Source organism: Mesocricetus auratus, unplaced genomic scaffold, assembly GCF_017639785.1.
Source record: "Mesocricetus auratus isolate SY011 unplaced genomic scaffold, BCM_Maur_2.0 Super-Scaffold_15014, whole genome shotgun sequence".
Lineage (NCBI taxonomy): Eukaryota > Metazoa > Chordata > Mammalia > Rodentia > Cricetidae > Mesocricetus > Mesocricetus auratus.
Genome location: NW_024429186.1, coordinates 3,656,630 through 3,674,468, shown reverse-complemented (window position 1 = coordinate 3,674,468; position 17,839 = coordinate 3,656,630). Strand labels below are relative to the sequence as shown.

Below are 17,839 nucleotides of genomic sequence, written 5' to 3'. Positions count from 1 at the left end.
ACCATAAATCCATCCAATCCACTCCAGGCCCTGCCCAGGCCTCTGTCTCACCCAGTTCATATTGTATCTACTGAAAGTATAGCCAGAAGCCTTGCATGACAACTTCACTGAGGAACCAGGTTTCCCAAGCTCAGGCCCAGACTGCTGCAGCTGGACCTGTGATTGGACACCTGTAGATAAAAATACAGAGTAGGGGTCATTGTCACATAACATTCTGTTTCTTCTCCAGGTTTGGAACTTAGATCCCCTTACCTGTGGTTACTGACACGGGGAAGAGGATTATCCAGCCATGTCCTCAGTTCTCAGGTTGTTCATTTGCAGGTAGACCATGCTTTGGGAATCATCTCTGGAGATGGTGAATCTGCCTTTCACCGAATCCACGTAATAGGTTGCATAATCATTGAGTTTAGTTCTTATGCTTACAACCCACTCCAGCCCTTTTTTTGGAGGCTGGCAGACCCAGGTCAAGGCAGCATCACTGAAGGTGAATCCAGAGGCTGCACAGGAGAGTTTCAAGGACTTTCTAGGCTGTGCTAAGCCTCCTCCAGACTCCACCAGCAGTAACTTACACTGGACACCTGCAAACAGAGAGGATATTTATCAAGAAACTATCATGCGTGTCTACTGTCTCTCCCATTCTTGTCCACTCACTCACTCAGTATCCATCGTCATCTACCTTTTAAAAGAGCAACAAAGAAAACCTAATGCAGCCTCAATACCATGTTGATTGTCATGCCTTCAGCGCTTGTCACTGAATGGAAACACAGGGCAAGAGTCGTCTGCCTGGCCTGAGGAGTCATGGCAGTGCTGGTTTTCATGAGCAGAAGGAGGACATATTTGCATATCTTCCTGATATACCTTGTATATAACTTGTTCTCAGGTGAGTGCGGACCTTAGAGGCAGCAGTTACTAGTGCAAATGCCTGAAGGACAAGGAAGTCGTGAGGACCCTGATTTCACTAAAATAGTATTCATCTTCGTTTGTAGAAAGATTCAACATCCTTAATTTATGTTTTTTCATTTTTTACATGACCTCTTCACTGCTTATCTTACCAGATATTGCACAGTAAGTTCGTGGAAGTTTAAAAACTAAAAATTACATTTTGATAATTCAATGCGAACTAACGTAAGGATGACTGAAATGGAAGGGAATCTGTTACTTGGTCTGCATTGCCGTGGTTTTATAAAGTCCTGTCTCTCTAGTCTGCCCAGCATTATAGGAATTTCTTGGTGGCTGTGGGATATGTCTCAAGAGGCACCCTTTAGTAGATACTCTGTATTTGAAAGGAGAGTTGCAGAGTAATTGGTTAATTGACTAATTACTTCAACTATTAGTGAAACTTTGTTATGGCTAAGAGCTCTTTTGGACTATGATTGTTTCTGTGACACCTGCAGGAAAGTGACTTCATTTAAAGCAACCAAATGCAGTGATCTGATGATCTGAACTCCCTTCTGCTTTGAGTCCTTTGATGACCAAATCTTTTCTCTGACAAGTTTCAGTCATTTAGCAGGGTTATATGTGACTCAGCAAAAGGAAGAAATTCCAGATTGATGTGGTGACCTCCCTTGCTGTTCTGTCTTTGCACCTGTTCCTTAGGAACCTGAATGGCTGAGGCGTGGCCATCCCCTGCTGGCATGTGCTCCATATTCATCAGGATGATCTGTTATGGGAGTTGCTTCTGATCCTGGGTAAGGCTGATCAATAGGATTCATCCAAGTCTAGAATGTGGATATCAGACTCTGCTGCATGGTGTTTGTTCATTTCTATGACCTTTTCACAGTTAGATGGTGCCATCTCAGTGGGTTTCTTCTTACAAGACTTGCTGGACGATACTCATGCACAGCTTCACCTATTATGATCTAGAGATTTCACTTGGAACAGATGGGGAAAATATAACTGCATGTAAGAGTAAGTTTGGATTGCCTTCATCACACTTCTTAGAAACTGAATGTGTATAAAATATTATGTTCATTCAATGACTGCCGGAAGAAGTACATAAAAAGCAATCTTCACACTTTAATTTCAGCTAACACAGGAGTGATAAGAGCAAAGTATTAGGGAATTTTCAGTTGATGTTTCCCCAGCATGATTTCAGGGTCCTAGTGTCCAGCTGTTCTATAGAAAGAACCTTGTTCTCAGCCAAGACACCTGATGATCCAGGACTGTGATTTGTATCCAGTGATACAAAACTCACTTTTCTTTTCTGAACGTTATTCTCTCACTCCAAACCAAACAAAATGGAAAGTTTTCAGCTTCATAGTCCACCAGCTTTTCATTTGCTTTATTCTCTGTCTTCTATTTGTTGTGGGAATTTTGTCACTGGTGCCCTAGACAAATGTGAGAATGTTTTAGTCAAAGAGAGATGTTTTTCACTGGGGATGGCTATGAACAAGAGAAAAAGTCTGAGCAGAGTCGTGTGTGCCCCATTCCAGTGAGGAAAGGAGTGACAGAGAGTGTTATAGGAGGCTTCATTTTTGGCTCAGGTTCCCTTCTGTTGTTTAATACGTGCGCACAGGATTTTTTATTTAATAAAACCATGAAGAAATGTACAACATATACTGTTTTTTTCATACAATTCATTTTATTATATCCCCCATCAAACTCTTGCCAGATATTCCCCATGCATATGCACTCATCTTTGTGCTCTGTGTGTGTCTCTCGGTCTCGCTGTTTCTCTGTCTATGTCTTTCTCTCCCCCCTCTCTCCTTTATATCTCTCCCTCCCTGCTGCTTCTTATCTATTCTTCCTTGATAACAATGGATTTTAATCCACCCTTACAAAATATCCTAAGCTCTTTCCCTGCCTTACATGCAGTCATGGAAGTTCTACAAGGACTGAGGACTCTCTTATCACTAAATCCATGTAACATCTATTCCCAAATCAATTGGATCCCTTCCCACAAACTTTCTTTGGTTGCTTTAGGAAAACAAAATTGGAATATGAAAGAGTCATTAATTAGCTCAAATTCTATTAATTTGTCTCTTATGGGAATAATCTAATTCACAGCCCATTCATAGCTACTCCAGAATCATTTCCAGTCCCTTCTAGGTAAGAGCAGTAAACATCATCATGCATTGCTTCAGTTTGTCCTATATTTGCTTTTTTAAAAAAGAATAATATTCATGGATAACATCACTGTTAAACAGCTGATCAATGTATGGTGAGGTCTAATGGCAGCGGAAATCAGCTTAACTTATTCCCTTCAGTCCTTTTGAAACGTTGACAAAACCCTCTAAGTCTGGGAAGAGACAAAGGGACACCCAGTGTGATGATTCATGGGCAAATCTCCAGGCTAATCTTCTCTGTCATCTCAGTCCAAGAGCAGTTTCCTCCTCCTGCAGGGTTTCTTTCACACTCAGGATGTGGTTGCAACACTGTGTATCTTGCACAGTAATAGATGGCAGAGTCCTCAGATGTCAGGCTGCTGAGCTCCATGTAGGCCGTGCTTGAGGATGTGTCTGCAGTCAGTGTGGCCTTGCCCTGGAATTTCTGATTGTACTTAGTATTACCATTATTAGGATAAATCCATCCAATCCAATCCAGGCCCTGTCCAGGCTTCTGCTTCACCCAGCTCATATAGTTGCTTGCGAAGGTGTATCCTGAAGCCTTGCAGGATATTTTCACTGATGCTCCAGGCTTCACCAGCTCAGACTCAGATTGCAGCAGCTGGACTTGGGAGTGGACACCTGTGGAGAGAAGGCAAAGTGGATGTCACTGTCACCTGAGTGCATGGACCCTCCTCAAGTCTGGAACTTGGAGTCACTTACCTGTCGCTGCTGTCACCAGGAAGAGGATGATCCAGCTCCAGCCCATGGCGAGGACCTGTGTGCTCAGTGACTGTGGAGAGGACACAGATCATATGCTGTTTTTGTTGTAGACATCCTTGTATTTACCACCACACACTCACATGATTTACATATTCATGAGCAGGGATCTTCTTAGATAAGGACCTAGTTCTGCTGAAGCAGAAGATGCTGAGATCCTGTCCTAATCCTCTCTAAGAATATGTGGAGCATCCTTCTTCCCAGGGACCTCAGATGATGCTGAGGAAGAAACATCACAACCTGAGGTCTCAAAGCATGTCAGGCCTGAGACAGTGGTTCCACCTGGGACAAGGTTATCAGATTGATTTACAGAAGGTGGCTGTGATGATGGTGATGGTGACGGAAATTTAAAACCTACTGAGTACTAAATTTACAGCCTCCTTTCAGATATATGCAATGACTATTTGCCTGTCCACCAGATGGTATACTGAAAACCTCTCCCAAATGAACAAAAGCAAACATACTTCAAAAATCAAGTAAACAGCTTGATTACTGAAGCAATATCACAATAACAAAATTATGTAAATAAACTATGTATCTATCAACAGATGATCTCATCATCAAGAAGAAATGTTTACATAAACAACACAACAGAAGTTATACATATTCAAGGAAAATGAAACTTACATCATTTAGGATGGAACTAGAGATAAATGCATTAATTAAGGTGATCTTAGAAATCAAACGTCAAATGAGACTCACATCAGTAGTTTTTAGATATCGTGTGCTTACAGATATGAATAAAAATACAAGATGATGTGTAAGTGAGTTGTCTAGTAGAATAAAGGTAAAGTAGGAGGGGAGAGAAAATGAAGAGAAGAGATTATGGGAGAAATAACACAGAGTAAAAAATACATGAGTATGTAAATTCTAAAACTATGTAAAATTGATATTTTTACATTACATATTTTATTATTTTTAAAACCATGTATAAGACATAGTATGATAATATCTATACACAGTGTGCACCACTGTTTCCTCTTGGGACTTTCCTATAAGTCTCTGTCCCTCTTCATGTCCTCTCTTGTTTCATTTACTAATTACACATTGGTTCAAACATTTCTATCCATAAACACATAGGAGGAGTCCTTCACTAGTATACCAGAAAGAAACTGGTTCTAGAAAGAAAGCGAATCCCTTATGAGAAATCACCATTAACCTCATGAGTCTCCATAGTAAGATGAAATTCTACATAGGACAGGTGCGGTACATACACCTGGGACATCACACCAGACTGGAGGACTTTAAACACAATAAATCACCATAATGAAACAGATCCTAGCTGAGTTCCAGAGAGCTATGAACAGATGGAGGCGGCCTGTGCATCAGGATGTCATATGAAACATTGTCAGAACGCATGTTTGAGGAACAGCTGTGTGATGTAGGAGTGAGGATGTCTCGTTGTCTCTACTTTCTGGTCCTGAGTGGGAACAGGGACTATCTGGATTTAATGTACGCTCTTCTGATATTTTTCCCAAGTCTCAGCGATCATATATGAGACTTGGTATTACCAATTTGACATAAAACCATTCCTTTTAGAAAAAAACTATTCAGAGAAAAATATGAGACATGCAATGCTAAATGCAGTGAAGGACAGACTGTGTGATTATTCCCAGCTTCTCCCTCTCTCCTTCCCCTGACCTAGGGGTTGCACAGGGCAGTGAGTGTGTCACACCTTGGGACCAGTTCTCCAACAGCAGAGCTACATTGGCTCAACACTGGTGCTGAAACATCAAGGACTGAGTTCCCAGGTCACAGTCATATACTGCAGTTGAGAAAAAACCTCCTGACAGTGGAAAGTTGTTACAGATAGACTTACAGATGCTGATGCTGATGGCTGTGATTAAGATGATTGGATGTCTGACAACTTATGTTTGAAAATGTTTGACCATCTTATTTGTATGTACAGTGGATGCTTGTCCTTCCAATAAAGTTCCCCTGTAAACACTAGAACTTGCATGTGCAATATTACTTAACAAAGAATTTTTGCTGAATTCACACTCAGAGTCTAGTCACAGTAGCAGCATCACATGTACTGGGAAGTTATTTGAGGTCAGGACAGGAAACCTTAGGGTCTCAGAGGACTCCCTCAGTCTCCAGATGTTTCTTACAGTTAGTACAGTTGCTTTCCTGGTGAAAGATGTGTCTACAGCTCCCCCTGCTGGTCCTGAGCATCCTCAGATTGAGGATGCTTCTGAGCACACAAGGAACCTGCTAACTGTGTCTGCTGCAGTGGAATGCAGGGCTGTGTCTTCAGTGGTAGCAGAGCTAAATTCGACTTCAGGGAGAACTGGTCCTTGAATGAGTCCACTGACACACTGAGGGAATTCTCAGTGACAGCTGCACACTATGTCCTCTTTTCTCTCGGTTTAGGCTCTTTCCTGAGGGTGCACAGCCAGGAGGAGTTCTTAGATCCCAACAGACAGAAGTTATCACCACCCAGCCGAGGAGAAAATGATCTGGAATTTTTTTGAATTTATTGTGATTTTTGTCCTATAATGTGATAGATTTTGAGAAGGTTCCATATGATAAAAGGTTATACTCCCTATGTGTTAGTTGGAATATGTCCGTTGAGTCCAGTTCTTCCTTAGAACATTTTAGCTCTGAATTTTCTGTACTTGTTTTTAGTTTGGAAGACCTATCTAAATTTGAGAGTAGTGTATTGAAGTCCAAAATTACGATTGTGTCGGGACCTATACAATGTGGACTTTTGTCATTTGGTGTTTGTCTTATAAATTTGGGATCCAAAGCTATGCATAAAGATTTATAATTGCTGTATCTCCTGGATGGATTCTTTCCAGTGCTAATAGGTAGTACCCCTTTTAATTACATCCAATTTAGTCAAATGTTTACACAAAGAAGTCTGCTTGTGTTTCTGGTTACTTGGCAGTTTGCTTCTAATTCTTTCATAATGCGTACTAAGTGTGTTTAACTGTGTTTCTTGAACATAGAGTATAGGTGGTTCTTTTTCTTTTTTTAATTTCATCTATTTGTTGTATCTTTCTTGGTGACGTTTGTGGCCATTTACATTTAAGGTCAGTATAGGATGAGGTTTTCTGTTTCCTATAATTTGATGGGTGGTGTCCTGTTTTCCTGGAATATTGGTTATTTCTTTTCTTGTTACCACATTAGTCTTGAGGGTTTGATGAGATGCTGTGTGGAGGAGCATGGTTGTCTCTTCTCCATATCTAGTTTGTTTATATGCAGTCAGATTGCCTTTCTTCTTTGTTCCTGTAAACTATTCCCCCTAAGTACGTACTGCAGTACTGACTTAGTAGTCATGCGTGGCCTTGTTTGTGTCTTAAAATTAATTTCTCCGTCAGTATTGGAAAATACCTATCACATGGGAATCAAGATTCACTAGACTCAGTACAGGTGAAGTGAAGCTTGTTCGGGGAGAACGCACTCACACAAGAAACAAATTACTGCCGCGGTTTCCCAATCCAGTGATGCTGACCCTGTCACCAGGATGTTCTCCAGGACCCGATCAGAAAGGGAGAGAGCTCATAGGCCCAAAGCTAATCATTATCATTGGTCAAGTCCGCACCCGTGACCATGCCCAACGGGGCATGGTCAGTGATACAGGTGTGGAGGAGGCTATCACCACAGATTCCTTAGCAGGTTATAAAATTCTTGCCTCAGAATTTTTTGCTTTCAGAGCTTGAAAAATTGAATTCCATACCCTTCTGACATTCATGGTTGCTGATGAAAATTCTGGGGTATTCTGATATTTCTGCCTTTGTGAGTTGGTTTTTTTCATGTTTCTTTTGGAATTCTTTAATATTGTTTCTTTACTTTGTATATATTTCACCCTGGTTGTAATATGCCATACTTATGTCTGTTTGGAGTTCTACATATCTCTTGTATTTGGAACCCTCCTTCTTTCTGTAAATTTGGGAAGTGTTCTGCTACAATCTCTCTATATTAGCCAGCCTTTTTCATACACTTTTTCCTCTGCTCCTTCTCTGTACCGGGATTTTTTAGGTTGGCTTCCTGGATGTATCTGGAACTTATTGGAAATATCACTCATGCTATTGTAGTTACATCTGGCCTTGCCAGTGAACTTGTAGTGGTAGTCACATCCTTTGATCGTGGTTTCAGGTGCAGACACAACCACTACATGCTACTTACTTTTTTTCTTTTTTAATGTTTATATTATTTATCCAACATCATCTTGCTTCAATGAAATTCATTCTTCTGCATGGTTTTGCATGTTAAAGATGATCTCTGGTGTGGTTTCTATTTGGCTGACCATCTCCTTCATTTCAAGCATTTTTGTATAATGATTTTCAGTGTTTTAATCTCCTTGCTACACTCCCTCCATATTTTGAGCTTTATTAAATTCATTAATAAAATTATTAAATGTTTCACTCACCTTGGAGATCATTCTGTCAAGACCGCACAGAGATTTCTGTAATTATCATGTCTGTTAATTAACTGTGTGGTTATTAGTTCTTTTGAATACTAAGACTTCGAATTATTCCTGAGATATTTCAGCCATTTCTGAAATTTTGAATTCCCTCGTGAGGGAGCTGGCTGATTGGTGATGGGTCTCGGGTTATGGCTGTTTATGATGCTTCGTCGTGTTTTATAACATTGTTTAAGTGGGTATGTTTATTTCACTTCTTTCAGAGCTTATTGTGAAGTTCAGCTGCAACAACTGGAGAAGAGGGTGTTGATTATCAAAGGATTGCTGCAGTCATCTCATCTTGGATATGTGTTAAAATAACTAAGGGTGAGGCTGTGCACTAAGCATTAAGGTAACTAGACAAACTCAAATCTAGTGATCACTGGACTCTATGAACCTGCTGGAGTCAGAATACCAAACTTCATACCCATCTACTATCAGAAATCTGTGAAAAGCAAACTCCAGGTTCTGCAGTGACATTTAGCTCTTCAGTCATCAGAACTCCCCACCAGCATTGACCTCAGATAACACTGGAACCAAACTTCACTCTATTGCTGGATCCTTGAGCACACTAGAGCAAAAGATTTGGCCCTGAGCTGAACTCATAAGATGTTCGCTAGAAACCTGGACACAGGTGATGTCTGGTCCCTCAGAAGCCAGAGGTCTCATAAAAGCTTGAAGTGTGCCATAATTTTATTGCTAGGGGATGCATATGAACCTGTGATTGCCCCTCATAACTCTCACTTGGTCAGATCAGAGAACTTGATGCCTTATCCAAAGTGTTTTTATTGATCCTCTGTGGGATTTTGCACGAATTCCATGATACACCAGAGCACACGTCACACATACAAATTAATCTTCACATTAAATTATTTTTAATTTACATATTTTTCCTTCTATGTCTGAGGAACAGAGATTAGTCAGAGGCCATCAATTCTACACTCAAAGTATGCCACCTCTGTCAGCAGGTTGGAGAGGAAACAGCAGGGAAGACAGGAAACCGAAGGTTCCTTAGGTTAGCAAGGGAACAAGTTGTTGGGTTTTTTAGTTGTTGATTTTTTTTGCATTAGCTAAGGTTTTGTTTGGCCACCTCTTGTGATTATAAAGTACAAGACATTGACAGATCTTCCCATCCCACCGGGAGCCAAGCACCCCAGATCCCAGTTATTCTCTTCCACCAATGAGACCACGGGACTAATGTGTATGGTGGGACAAAGAAAAACAGGCACTTCATCCAGGCCTGCATTCAAATGCCTGCAAATTGCCTGAGGACTGCCACAGAGCTTCCTATCCAGGCGAGAGCTATGCAACCCATGTCCCAGGTCTTCTCTTCCAACAATGACCAGGAAACCAGCAGGTCCAGGCAAACAAGAACCCACATCTAGGCTTACCATCCAGTTCCTGGGGACTCCCATGGAGCCTGCCATCCTAGAGGAGCCAAGCAAACCAGATCCCAGGTCTTCTCTTCCACCAAAGGGACCAGGGAACCAGGAGGTAGACTACGCATCCCAGATTCCTGGGCTTCTTCTCCACCCACGGGGCAACAAGTAGGATGAGGAGTAGAAGAATTGCCAGAGTATTCAAATTTCTTGCACACACCAAAAGGGAACTCTGGTCCCCTAACAACCAGACCAGTAAGGAACTCTTTCTGCACCCACTAGAAGAAGAGATGGGAAAGAGACAATACAAAAACTCACTCAGCAACAGAAAAACAAATATGACACTGCCAGATTCTAGAGACTCCACACTAGCAAGACTCCAACATTCCAGTACAAGTGAAGCATAAGACAATGACCTTAAAAACAACTTCATGAAAATGTTAGAGGCCCTCCAAGAGGATATAGGAAAGTCCCTCAAAGTATTGGAAGTAGAAACAAACCAAAATTTGCAAGAAATGGAAGAAAAAAAAAATGGAAGAAAAAACAAACCAAAAAATGCAAGAAATGGAAGAAAATAAACTCAAAAATGCAAGAAATGGAAGAAAAAACAAATAAAAAATGCAATAAATTGAAGAAAACACAAATGAAAAAATGCAAAAATTGAAGACAAAACAAACCAAAAAATACCAGAAATGCAAGAAAAAACACATCAAAAAATTCATAAAATGCAACAAATGGACAAAAATATAAAGCAAAAATTGCAAGAAACAATTCAAACACTGCAAGGGTTGAAAACTGAAATAGAGACAATAAAAAAACACTATCTGGAGAAATGCTGGGAATAGAATATCTGGGCAAATGGTCAGGTACTACAGATTAAAGCATTACCAACAGAATATAAAAGATGAAAGAGAAAATCACAGCTGTTGAAGATACTCTAGGAGAAATGGATTCATCAACCAAAGAAAATTTTAAGTCCAACAAATCCCAAACACAAAACATCCAGGAAATATGGAGCACCATGAAAAGACCAAACTTCAGAATAATAGGTATAGAAAAAGGTGAAGAAAACCACATCAAATTGGCAGGAAACATATTCAACAAAATCAAAGAAGAAAACTTTCCCAAACTAGAGAAAGACATGCCAATGAAGGTACAAGAAGCTTACAGAACAACAAATAGAGTAGATCACAAATAACGTCCCCTCGCCACATAATAATCAAGACCTCAAACACACAGAATAAAGAAAGTATATTAAGAGCAGCTAAGGAAGAAGGCCAAGTAACATATAAAGGCAGACGTATCAGAATTACACCTGACTTCTCCATGGAACCCTGAAAGCCAGAAGATCTTGCATAGATATTCTACCAACATAAAGAGACCATGGATGCCAGCCCAGACTACTATCCCCAGCAAATCTCTCAATCACTATAGATGGAGAAAACAAGATATTCCATGACAAGACTAGATTCAAGCAATAATATTCACTAACCCAGCCTACAGAAAGTCCTGGAACAAAAACTCCAACCAAAGGAAGTTAACTACAACCAGCAAAACATAGGCATTAGATAATCCTATTTTGCCAACAGCCAAAAGAAAAGGGGGTAGAATATCACACATAATTCCACCACCAACAACCATTCCAAATCAAAGAAGAATGAGCAATCAATGGTAATTATTATCCCTCGTTATTAATGGCCTTAACTCACCCATAAAAATACACAGGATAACAAAATGGATTTGAAGACAGAACCCATCCTTCTGCTGCATACAAGAAACAGAAACACATCTCATACTTAAAGACAGAGTTAAAGGTTGGGGAAAGATTTTACAATCAAATGGATCCGAGAAACTAGAGGGGGTAGCAATCCTAGTATCTAACAAATTAGACTTAATGAAAAATCAATCAAAAGAGATGAAGGAGGTCATTACATACTCATCACAGGAGAAATACACCAAGATGAAGTTACAATTCTGAACATGTATGCCCCAAATACAAAGGCATCCATGTTCGTAAAAGAAGCATTACTAAAACTCAAATCACATATAAAGACCAACACAGGGATGATGCAATACATGAAAATCCATCAATATAATCCACCATATAAACAAGCTGAAAAACAAAAATCACATGATAATCTCACAACATGCAGAAAAAGACTTTGACAGTATCCAACACCCCTTCAGGATAAAGGTCTTGGAGAGATCTGGGATAACAGGAACATACCTAAACAGAATAAAAGCTATATACAGCAAACCAACAGCCAACATCAAACTAGATGGATAAAAACTCAATGTAATTCTTCTAAAATCAGGAACAAGACAAGGCTGTCCACTCTCTCCATACCTTTTCAATATGGTACTGGAAAATCATGCTAGAGCCATATGGCATCTATAGTATATGACAATTTCCCCAGTTTTTCAATTTCCAGCATTCCTTCAGACTATGTTTTCTTATTGTATCTAGTTCTGCTTTCAACCCGTGCAAAGTTTGAATTGTTTCTTGTAATTTTTGATTTGTGTTTTCCTCAGTTTCTTGCATTTATTTATTGGATTTTGATTTGTTTTTTCTTCCATTTCTTGCATTTTTGTTTTGTTTTTTCCCATTTCTTTAAGGAAAATGGTCAAATAAAATATAAATGCAATCCTATCAGAATTACACATGACTTCTCCATGGAAACACTGAGAGCCAGAATTTCCTGGATAGATATTGTATCAACACAAAGAGGCCATGAATGCCAGCCCAGACTGTTATACTCAACAAAGCTTTCAATCACTATGATGGAGAAAATAAGATATTCCAGGACAAAAGCAGATTTAAACAATATGTACCTACTAATTCAGTCCTACAGAAAGTTCTGGAAGGAAAACTCCAATCCAAGGAAGTTAAGCACAAGAAAAATATAGACAATAGATAATCCCACTTTACCATCAGCCAAAAGAGAAAAGGGATAGAAATCCACAGAGAATTATACCAACAACAATCATTCCAAAACAAACAAGAATGAGCAATCAACGGTCTTTTGTATCTCTCAATATTAATGGTCTTCAATTGCCCATAAAAATGGCACAAGGTAACACAATGGATTCAAAGATAGAATCCATCCTTCTGCTGCATACAAGAAACACACCTCAGCTTCAAAGACACATGTTACCTCAGAATTAAGGGATGGGAAAAGATTTTCCAATTAAATGGACCAAAGAAACAAGCAGAGGTAGCTATCCTAAAATCTAACAAACTATATTTTAAACTGAAATCAATCAAAAGAGATGAAGGAGGTCATTTCATACTCATTAAAGGAAAAATCCAACACGATGAAGTACCAATTTTGAACACCTATGTCCCAACACAAAGGCATCGACATTTATTAAAGAAACATTACTAAAACTCAAACTGGTGCATAAAACCTCACAGCGTTATAATGGAAAATTTCAACAGCCCACGCTCACCACTAGACAGGAATACCAGACAGAAACTTAACAAAAAAAAACAATTGGGTTTAACAGACATCTACAGAACATTCCATCCTAACACAAGTGAATATACATTCCTTTCATTGCCACACGGAACCTTCTCAAAAATTAACCACACACTTGGCAATATATCAATCCTCAACAGGTACAAAATAATTTGAATAACCCCATGTATCTTATCAGACCACCATGTTTTAAAGTTAGAAGTCAACAGCAACACAAATAACAGAAACCCTACAAACTCATGAAAATTGAATAATGTACAATTGTACCACTCCTGGATCAAAGAAGAAAAAAAAAGAAATTAAAGACTTCCTAGAATTCAATGAGAATGAACACACAACATAACACAACTTGTGGGACACTTTGAAAGCAGTGCTAAGAGGAAAGTTCATAGAAATAAATGTCCACATGAAGGAAATTAAGAATAGCCACAGTAGAGAATTAACAGCTCTATAACAAAAAGAATCAAACTCACCTCAGAGAAGTACATACCAGGAAATAATCAAATTGAGGGCTGATCTCAATAAAGTAGAAATGAGGAAAAGAATACAAAGAATCAATGTAACAAAGAGTTGGTTCTTTGAGAAAATCAACAAGACAGAAAAATATTCATCCAAACTTACCAAATGGTGGAATGTGAACATGCAAATTAAGAAAATCAGAAATGAAAAGGGGGATATTACAACGGACACTAAGGAAATCCAGACAATCATCAGTTCGTACTTTGAAAACTTGCACTCCACAAACACAAAAACTTTAAAGTAAATGGACAATTTTATGGATAGATATAACCTGCCAAAATTACACCAATTCAAATAGACCTATAACCCCTAAGGACATAGAAGCTATCACCAAAATCTCCCAACTAAAAAAAAAAGCCCAAGTCCAGATGGCCTCAGTGCCGAATCCTACCAGAAATTAAAGGTCAGCTTATACCAATGCTCCTCAAATTATTCCAATCAATAGAATCAGAAGGGTCTTTGCCAAACACTTTTTACAAGACTTCAATAACCTTGAGGACTAAGTCACACAAAGACACAACTAAGAAAGAGAACTTCATATCAATATCACTAATGAATATTGATAAAATATACTGGCTAATCAGATCCAAGAACACATCAGAAAACTCATCCAACATGATCAAGTATCTTCATTCCAGGGATGCAGGGATGGTTCGACATATGAAAATGCATCAATATAATCCACCATATAAACAAGCTGAGAAACAAAAATCACATGATCATCTCCCTAGATTCTGAAAAAGCCTTTGACAAAATCCAACACCCCTTCATGATAAAGGTCTTGGAGAGATCTGGGATAACAGGAACATAACTAAACATAATAAAAGAAAACCAAATGCCAACATCAAACCAAATGGAGAGAACTTGAAAGAAATTCCTCTAAAATCAGGAACTCTCTTCAATATTGTATTTGAAGTTCTAGCCAGAACAGCAAGATAAGAAAAGGAGATCAAAGGGATACAAATTGGGAAGGTAGAGGTCAAACTTTCACTATATGCAGAAGAAATGAAAGTTTACTTAAGTGATCCAAAAAACTCTTCTGAGAACACCACATCTGATAAATACCTTCAGCAAAATGGCCGGATACAATATTAACTTAAGAAAATAAGTAGGCCTGAGAGGACCCACCCACACAGGAAAGGCATCAGCCCTTCCAGGCTCCAAACTCCGGGGATTCCAGCTACAGGTGAGCTTGGGTCTCCCTGGGGCCGTTCCCCATACCCCTCATCGCCCATTCCCTCAATCTTCTGGAGGCCAACTCCTGGCTTGCAAAGGACCTGCCGACACAGAAAAGACATCAGTCCTTCCAGACCCCCACCTCAGGTAACCCAAGCTTCAGGAAAGGCATCAGCCCTTCTAGGCCCCAACCTCCGGTGACAGCAGCTTCAAAGAGGAAACAAGGAAATCCCTTAAAGAAACAGAAGAAAAAACAAACAAATAAATCCACAATATGGGGGAAAAGGCCAACCAAAAGAATTCAAGAAATAAACAAATCTCTCAAAGAATCTAGACTACCAACAAAAAACAAGCAACAAATGAAGGAAACAACTCAAACAGTTGAAGGATTGAAAGTTTAAATGGAAACAATAAAGAAAACACAGAAAGAGGGAATGCTGGAAATAGAAGAGTTAGGTAAAGGATCAGTAACTTCAGATGCAAGTATCACCAATAGAATACAAGAGATAGAAGAGAGAATGTCAGGTGTTGAAGACTGATTAGAGAATATACAGTCGTCAACCAAACAAAATCTCAAAACCAACAAATCTCTAACACAAAATATCCAGGAAATATGGGACACCGTGAAGAAGCCAAACCTGAGAATAATAGGTATTGAAGAAGGAGAAGAAATACAGCTCAAAGATACAGAAAACATATTCAACAAAATCATAGAAGAAAACTTCCCTGGCCTAAAGAAGGATATTCTTATGAAAACACAAGAATCTTACAGAATGCCAAAAAGGCGGACCAGAAAAAGAAGTCACCTTGCCATATAATAATCAAAACATCAAACCTACAGAATAAAGAGAAAATATTAAGAGCACCTAAAGAAAAAGCCCAAGTAACATACAAAGGCAGACCTATCTGAATTACACCTGACTTCTCAATGGAAACAATGAAAGCCAGAAGGTCCAGGATAGATGTCCTACAAACACCTACATTCATGAAGGAAACATTACTAAAGCTCAAATTACACATAAAATCTCACACCCAAGTAGTAGGAGATTTCAACACTCTGCTCTCACCGCAAGACAGGACCTCTAGACCAAAACTTAACAAAGACACTAAAGAACTAATAGAAGTTATGACCCAACTGGGTTTAACAAACATCTATAGAACATTCCACCCAAACACAAAGGGATATACCTTCTTCTCAGTGCCACATGGAAGCTTCTCTAAAATTGACAACATAATAGGAAACATAGCAACTCTCCACGGATATAACCCCCTGTATCTTATCAAACCACCCTGCATTTAAATTAGAATTCAACAATGACACAAATCACAGAAAACCTACAAACTCAAGGAAATTGGGCAATGCAAAAATGCGCCATCCTTGGGTAAAGGAAGAAATTTAAAAAAAGAAATTAAAGACTTCCTGAAATTCAATGAGAATGAAGACACAACATACCCAAACTAATGGGACACTCTGAACGCAGTACTAAGAGGAAAGTTCATGGCATTAAGTGCCCACATGAAGAAACTGGAGAACAGTCACACGACAGAATTAATAGTACAGCTGAATGTTCTAGGATAAAAAGAAGCAAACTCACCCAGGAGGAGCAGACACCAGGAAATAAGCAACTTGAGGGCTGAAATCAATCAAGTAGAAACCAGGAAAACATTGAGAAGTATCAATGAAACAAAGAGTTGGTTCTTTGAGAAAGTCAACAAAATAGAGAAACTTCTGTCCAAACTAACCAAAAGACAATGAGAGTGCATGCTAATTAACCAAATCTGAAATGAAAATGGGAAAATAACAACGGATAAGGTGTAAATCCAGAGAATTATCAGGGCATACTTTGAAAATCTGTACTCCACAAAATTTGAAAATTTAAAGGAAATAGACCATTTCCTGGATAGATATCACTTGCCAAAACTAAATCAAGAACAGATAAACAATCTAAACAGACTTATAACCCTTAATGAAATAGAAGCGCAGTCATCAAAAATTTCCCAACCAAAAAATGTCCTAGGCATAGAAGGCTTCAGTGTTTTTCCCTGGAATACAAAAAGATATCCTGTGTCCATAACACAAAGAGGGATGCTTTCTCAGCCTGGACTCTTATGGGATTGCCTGGACCCTACCATGAGTGAAATGACAAACTCTAGATATTCCCTATGGGGAAGGAGTTGGCAATAGTGTGGGAGGCTCTGGGGGGGATGGTGGAGGGGTGCGGGAGGAGAGGAGGGAGAAGGAACAGGGGTTGACAGGTAAAACAAGCTATTTAAAATTAAAATAATAAAAAAGAACTCATCAGAAAAATCATCCACCATGATCAAGTAGGCTTCATGCAGGATTACACGGATGGTTCAACATACGAAAATCCATCAATGTAATCCACCATATACACAAACTGTGAAAGAAAAACCACATGATCATCTCACTAGATGCTGAAAAAGCCTTTGACAAAATCCAGCACCCCTTCATGATAAAGGTCCTAGAGAGATCACGGATAACAGGAACATACCTGAATATAATAATAGCAATATACAGTAAACCAACAGCTAAGCTCAAACTAAATGGAGAGAAACTCAACCCAATTCCTCGAAAATCAGGAACACAACAAGGCTGCCCACTCTCTCCATATCTCTTTAATATTGTACGTGAAGTTCTAGCTATAGCAATGAGACAACAAAAGGAGATCAAGGGAATACAAATAGGAAAAGAAGAAGTCAAGCTTTCACTATTTGCAGATGATATGATAGTTTACATAAGTGACTGAAAAACTCTGCAAGGGAACTCCTAGAGCTGACAAACTCCTTCAGCAAAGAGACATTATACAAGGTTAACTCAAAAAGTCAGTGGCCCTATTATATACAGATGATGCAATGGCTGAGAAAGAAATCAGAGAAACATCACCTTTTACAATAGCCATAAACTGAATCAAATATCTGGGAATAATGTTAAACAAGGAAGTGAAAGACCTGTATATCAAGAACTTTGAGTCTTTAGAGAAAGAAATCAAAGAGGATACCAGAAAATGAAAAGATCTCCCATGCTCTTGGATT

The 17,839-nt window shown here is 39.0% G+C and overlaps 1 gene segment (V, D, J or C); it reads right to left on the bottom strand.

Moving 5' to 3' along the window:
* Window positions 1-279: 279 nt before the first annotated feature.
* LOC121139517 lies at window positions 280-4,469 on the bottom strand. The segment is given in 4 exon segments: window positions 280-578; window positions 3,354-3,686; window positions 3,768-3,837; window positions 4,452-4,469. Coding segments are annotated over 3 exon segments (678 nt in total).
* Window positions 4,470-17,839: the final 13,370 nt, after the last annotated feature.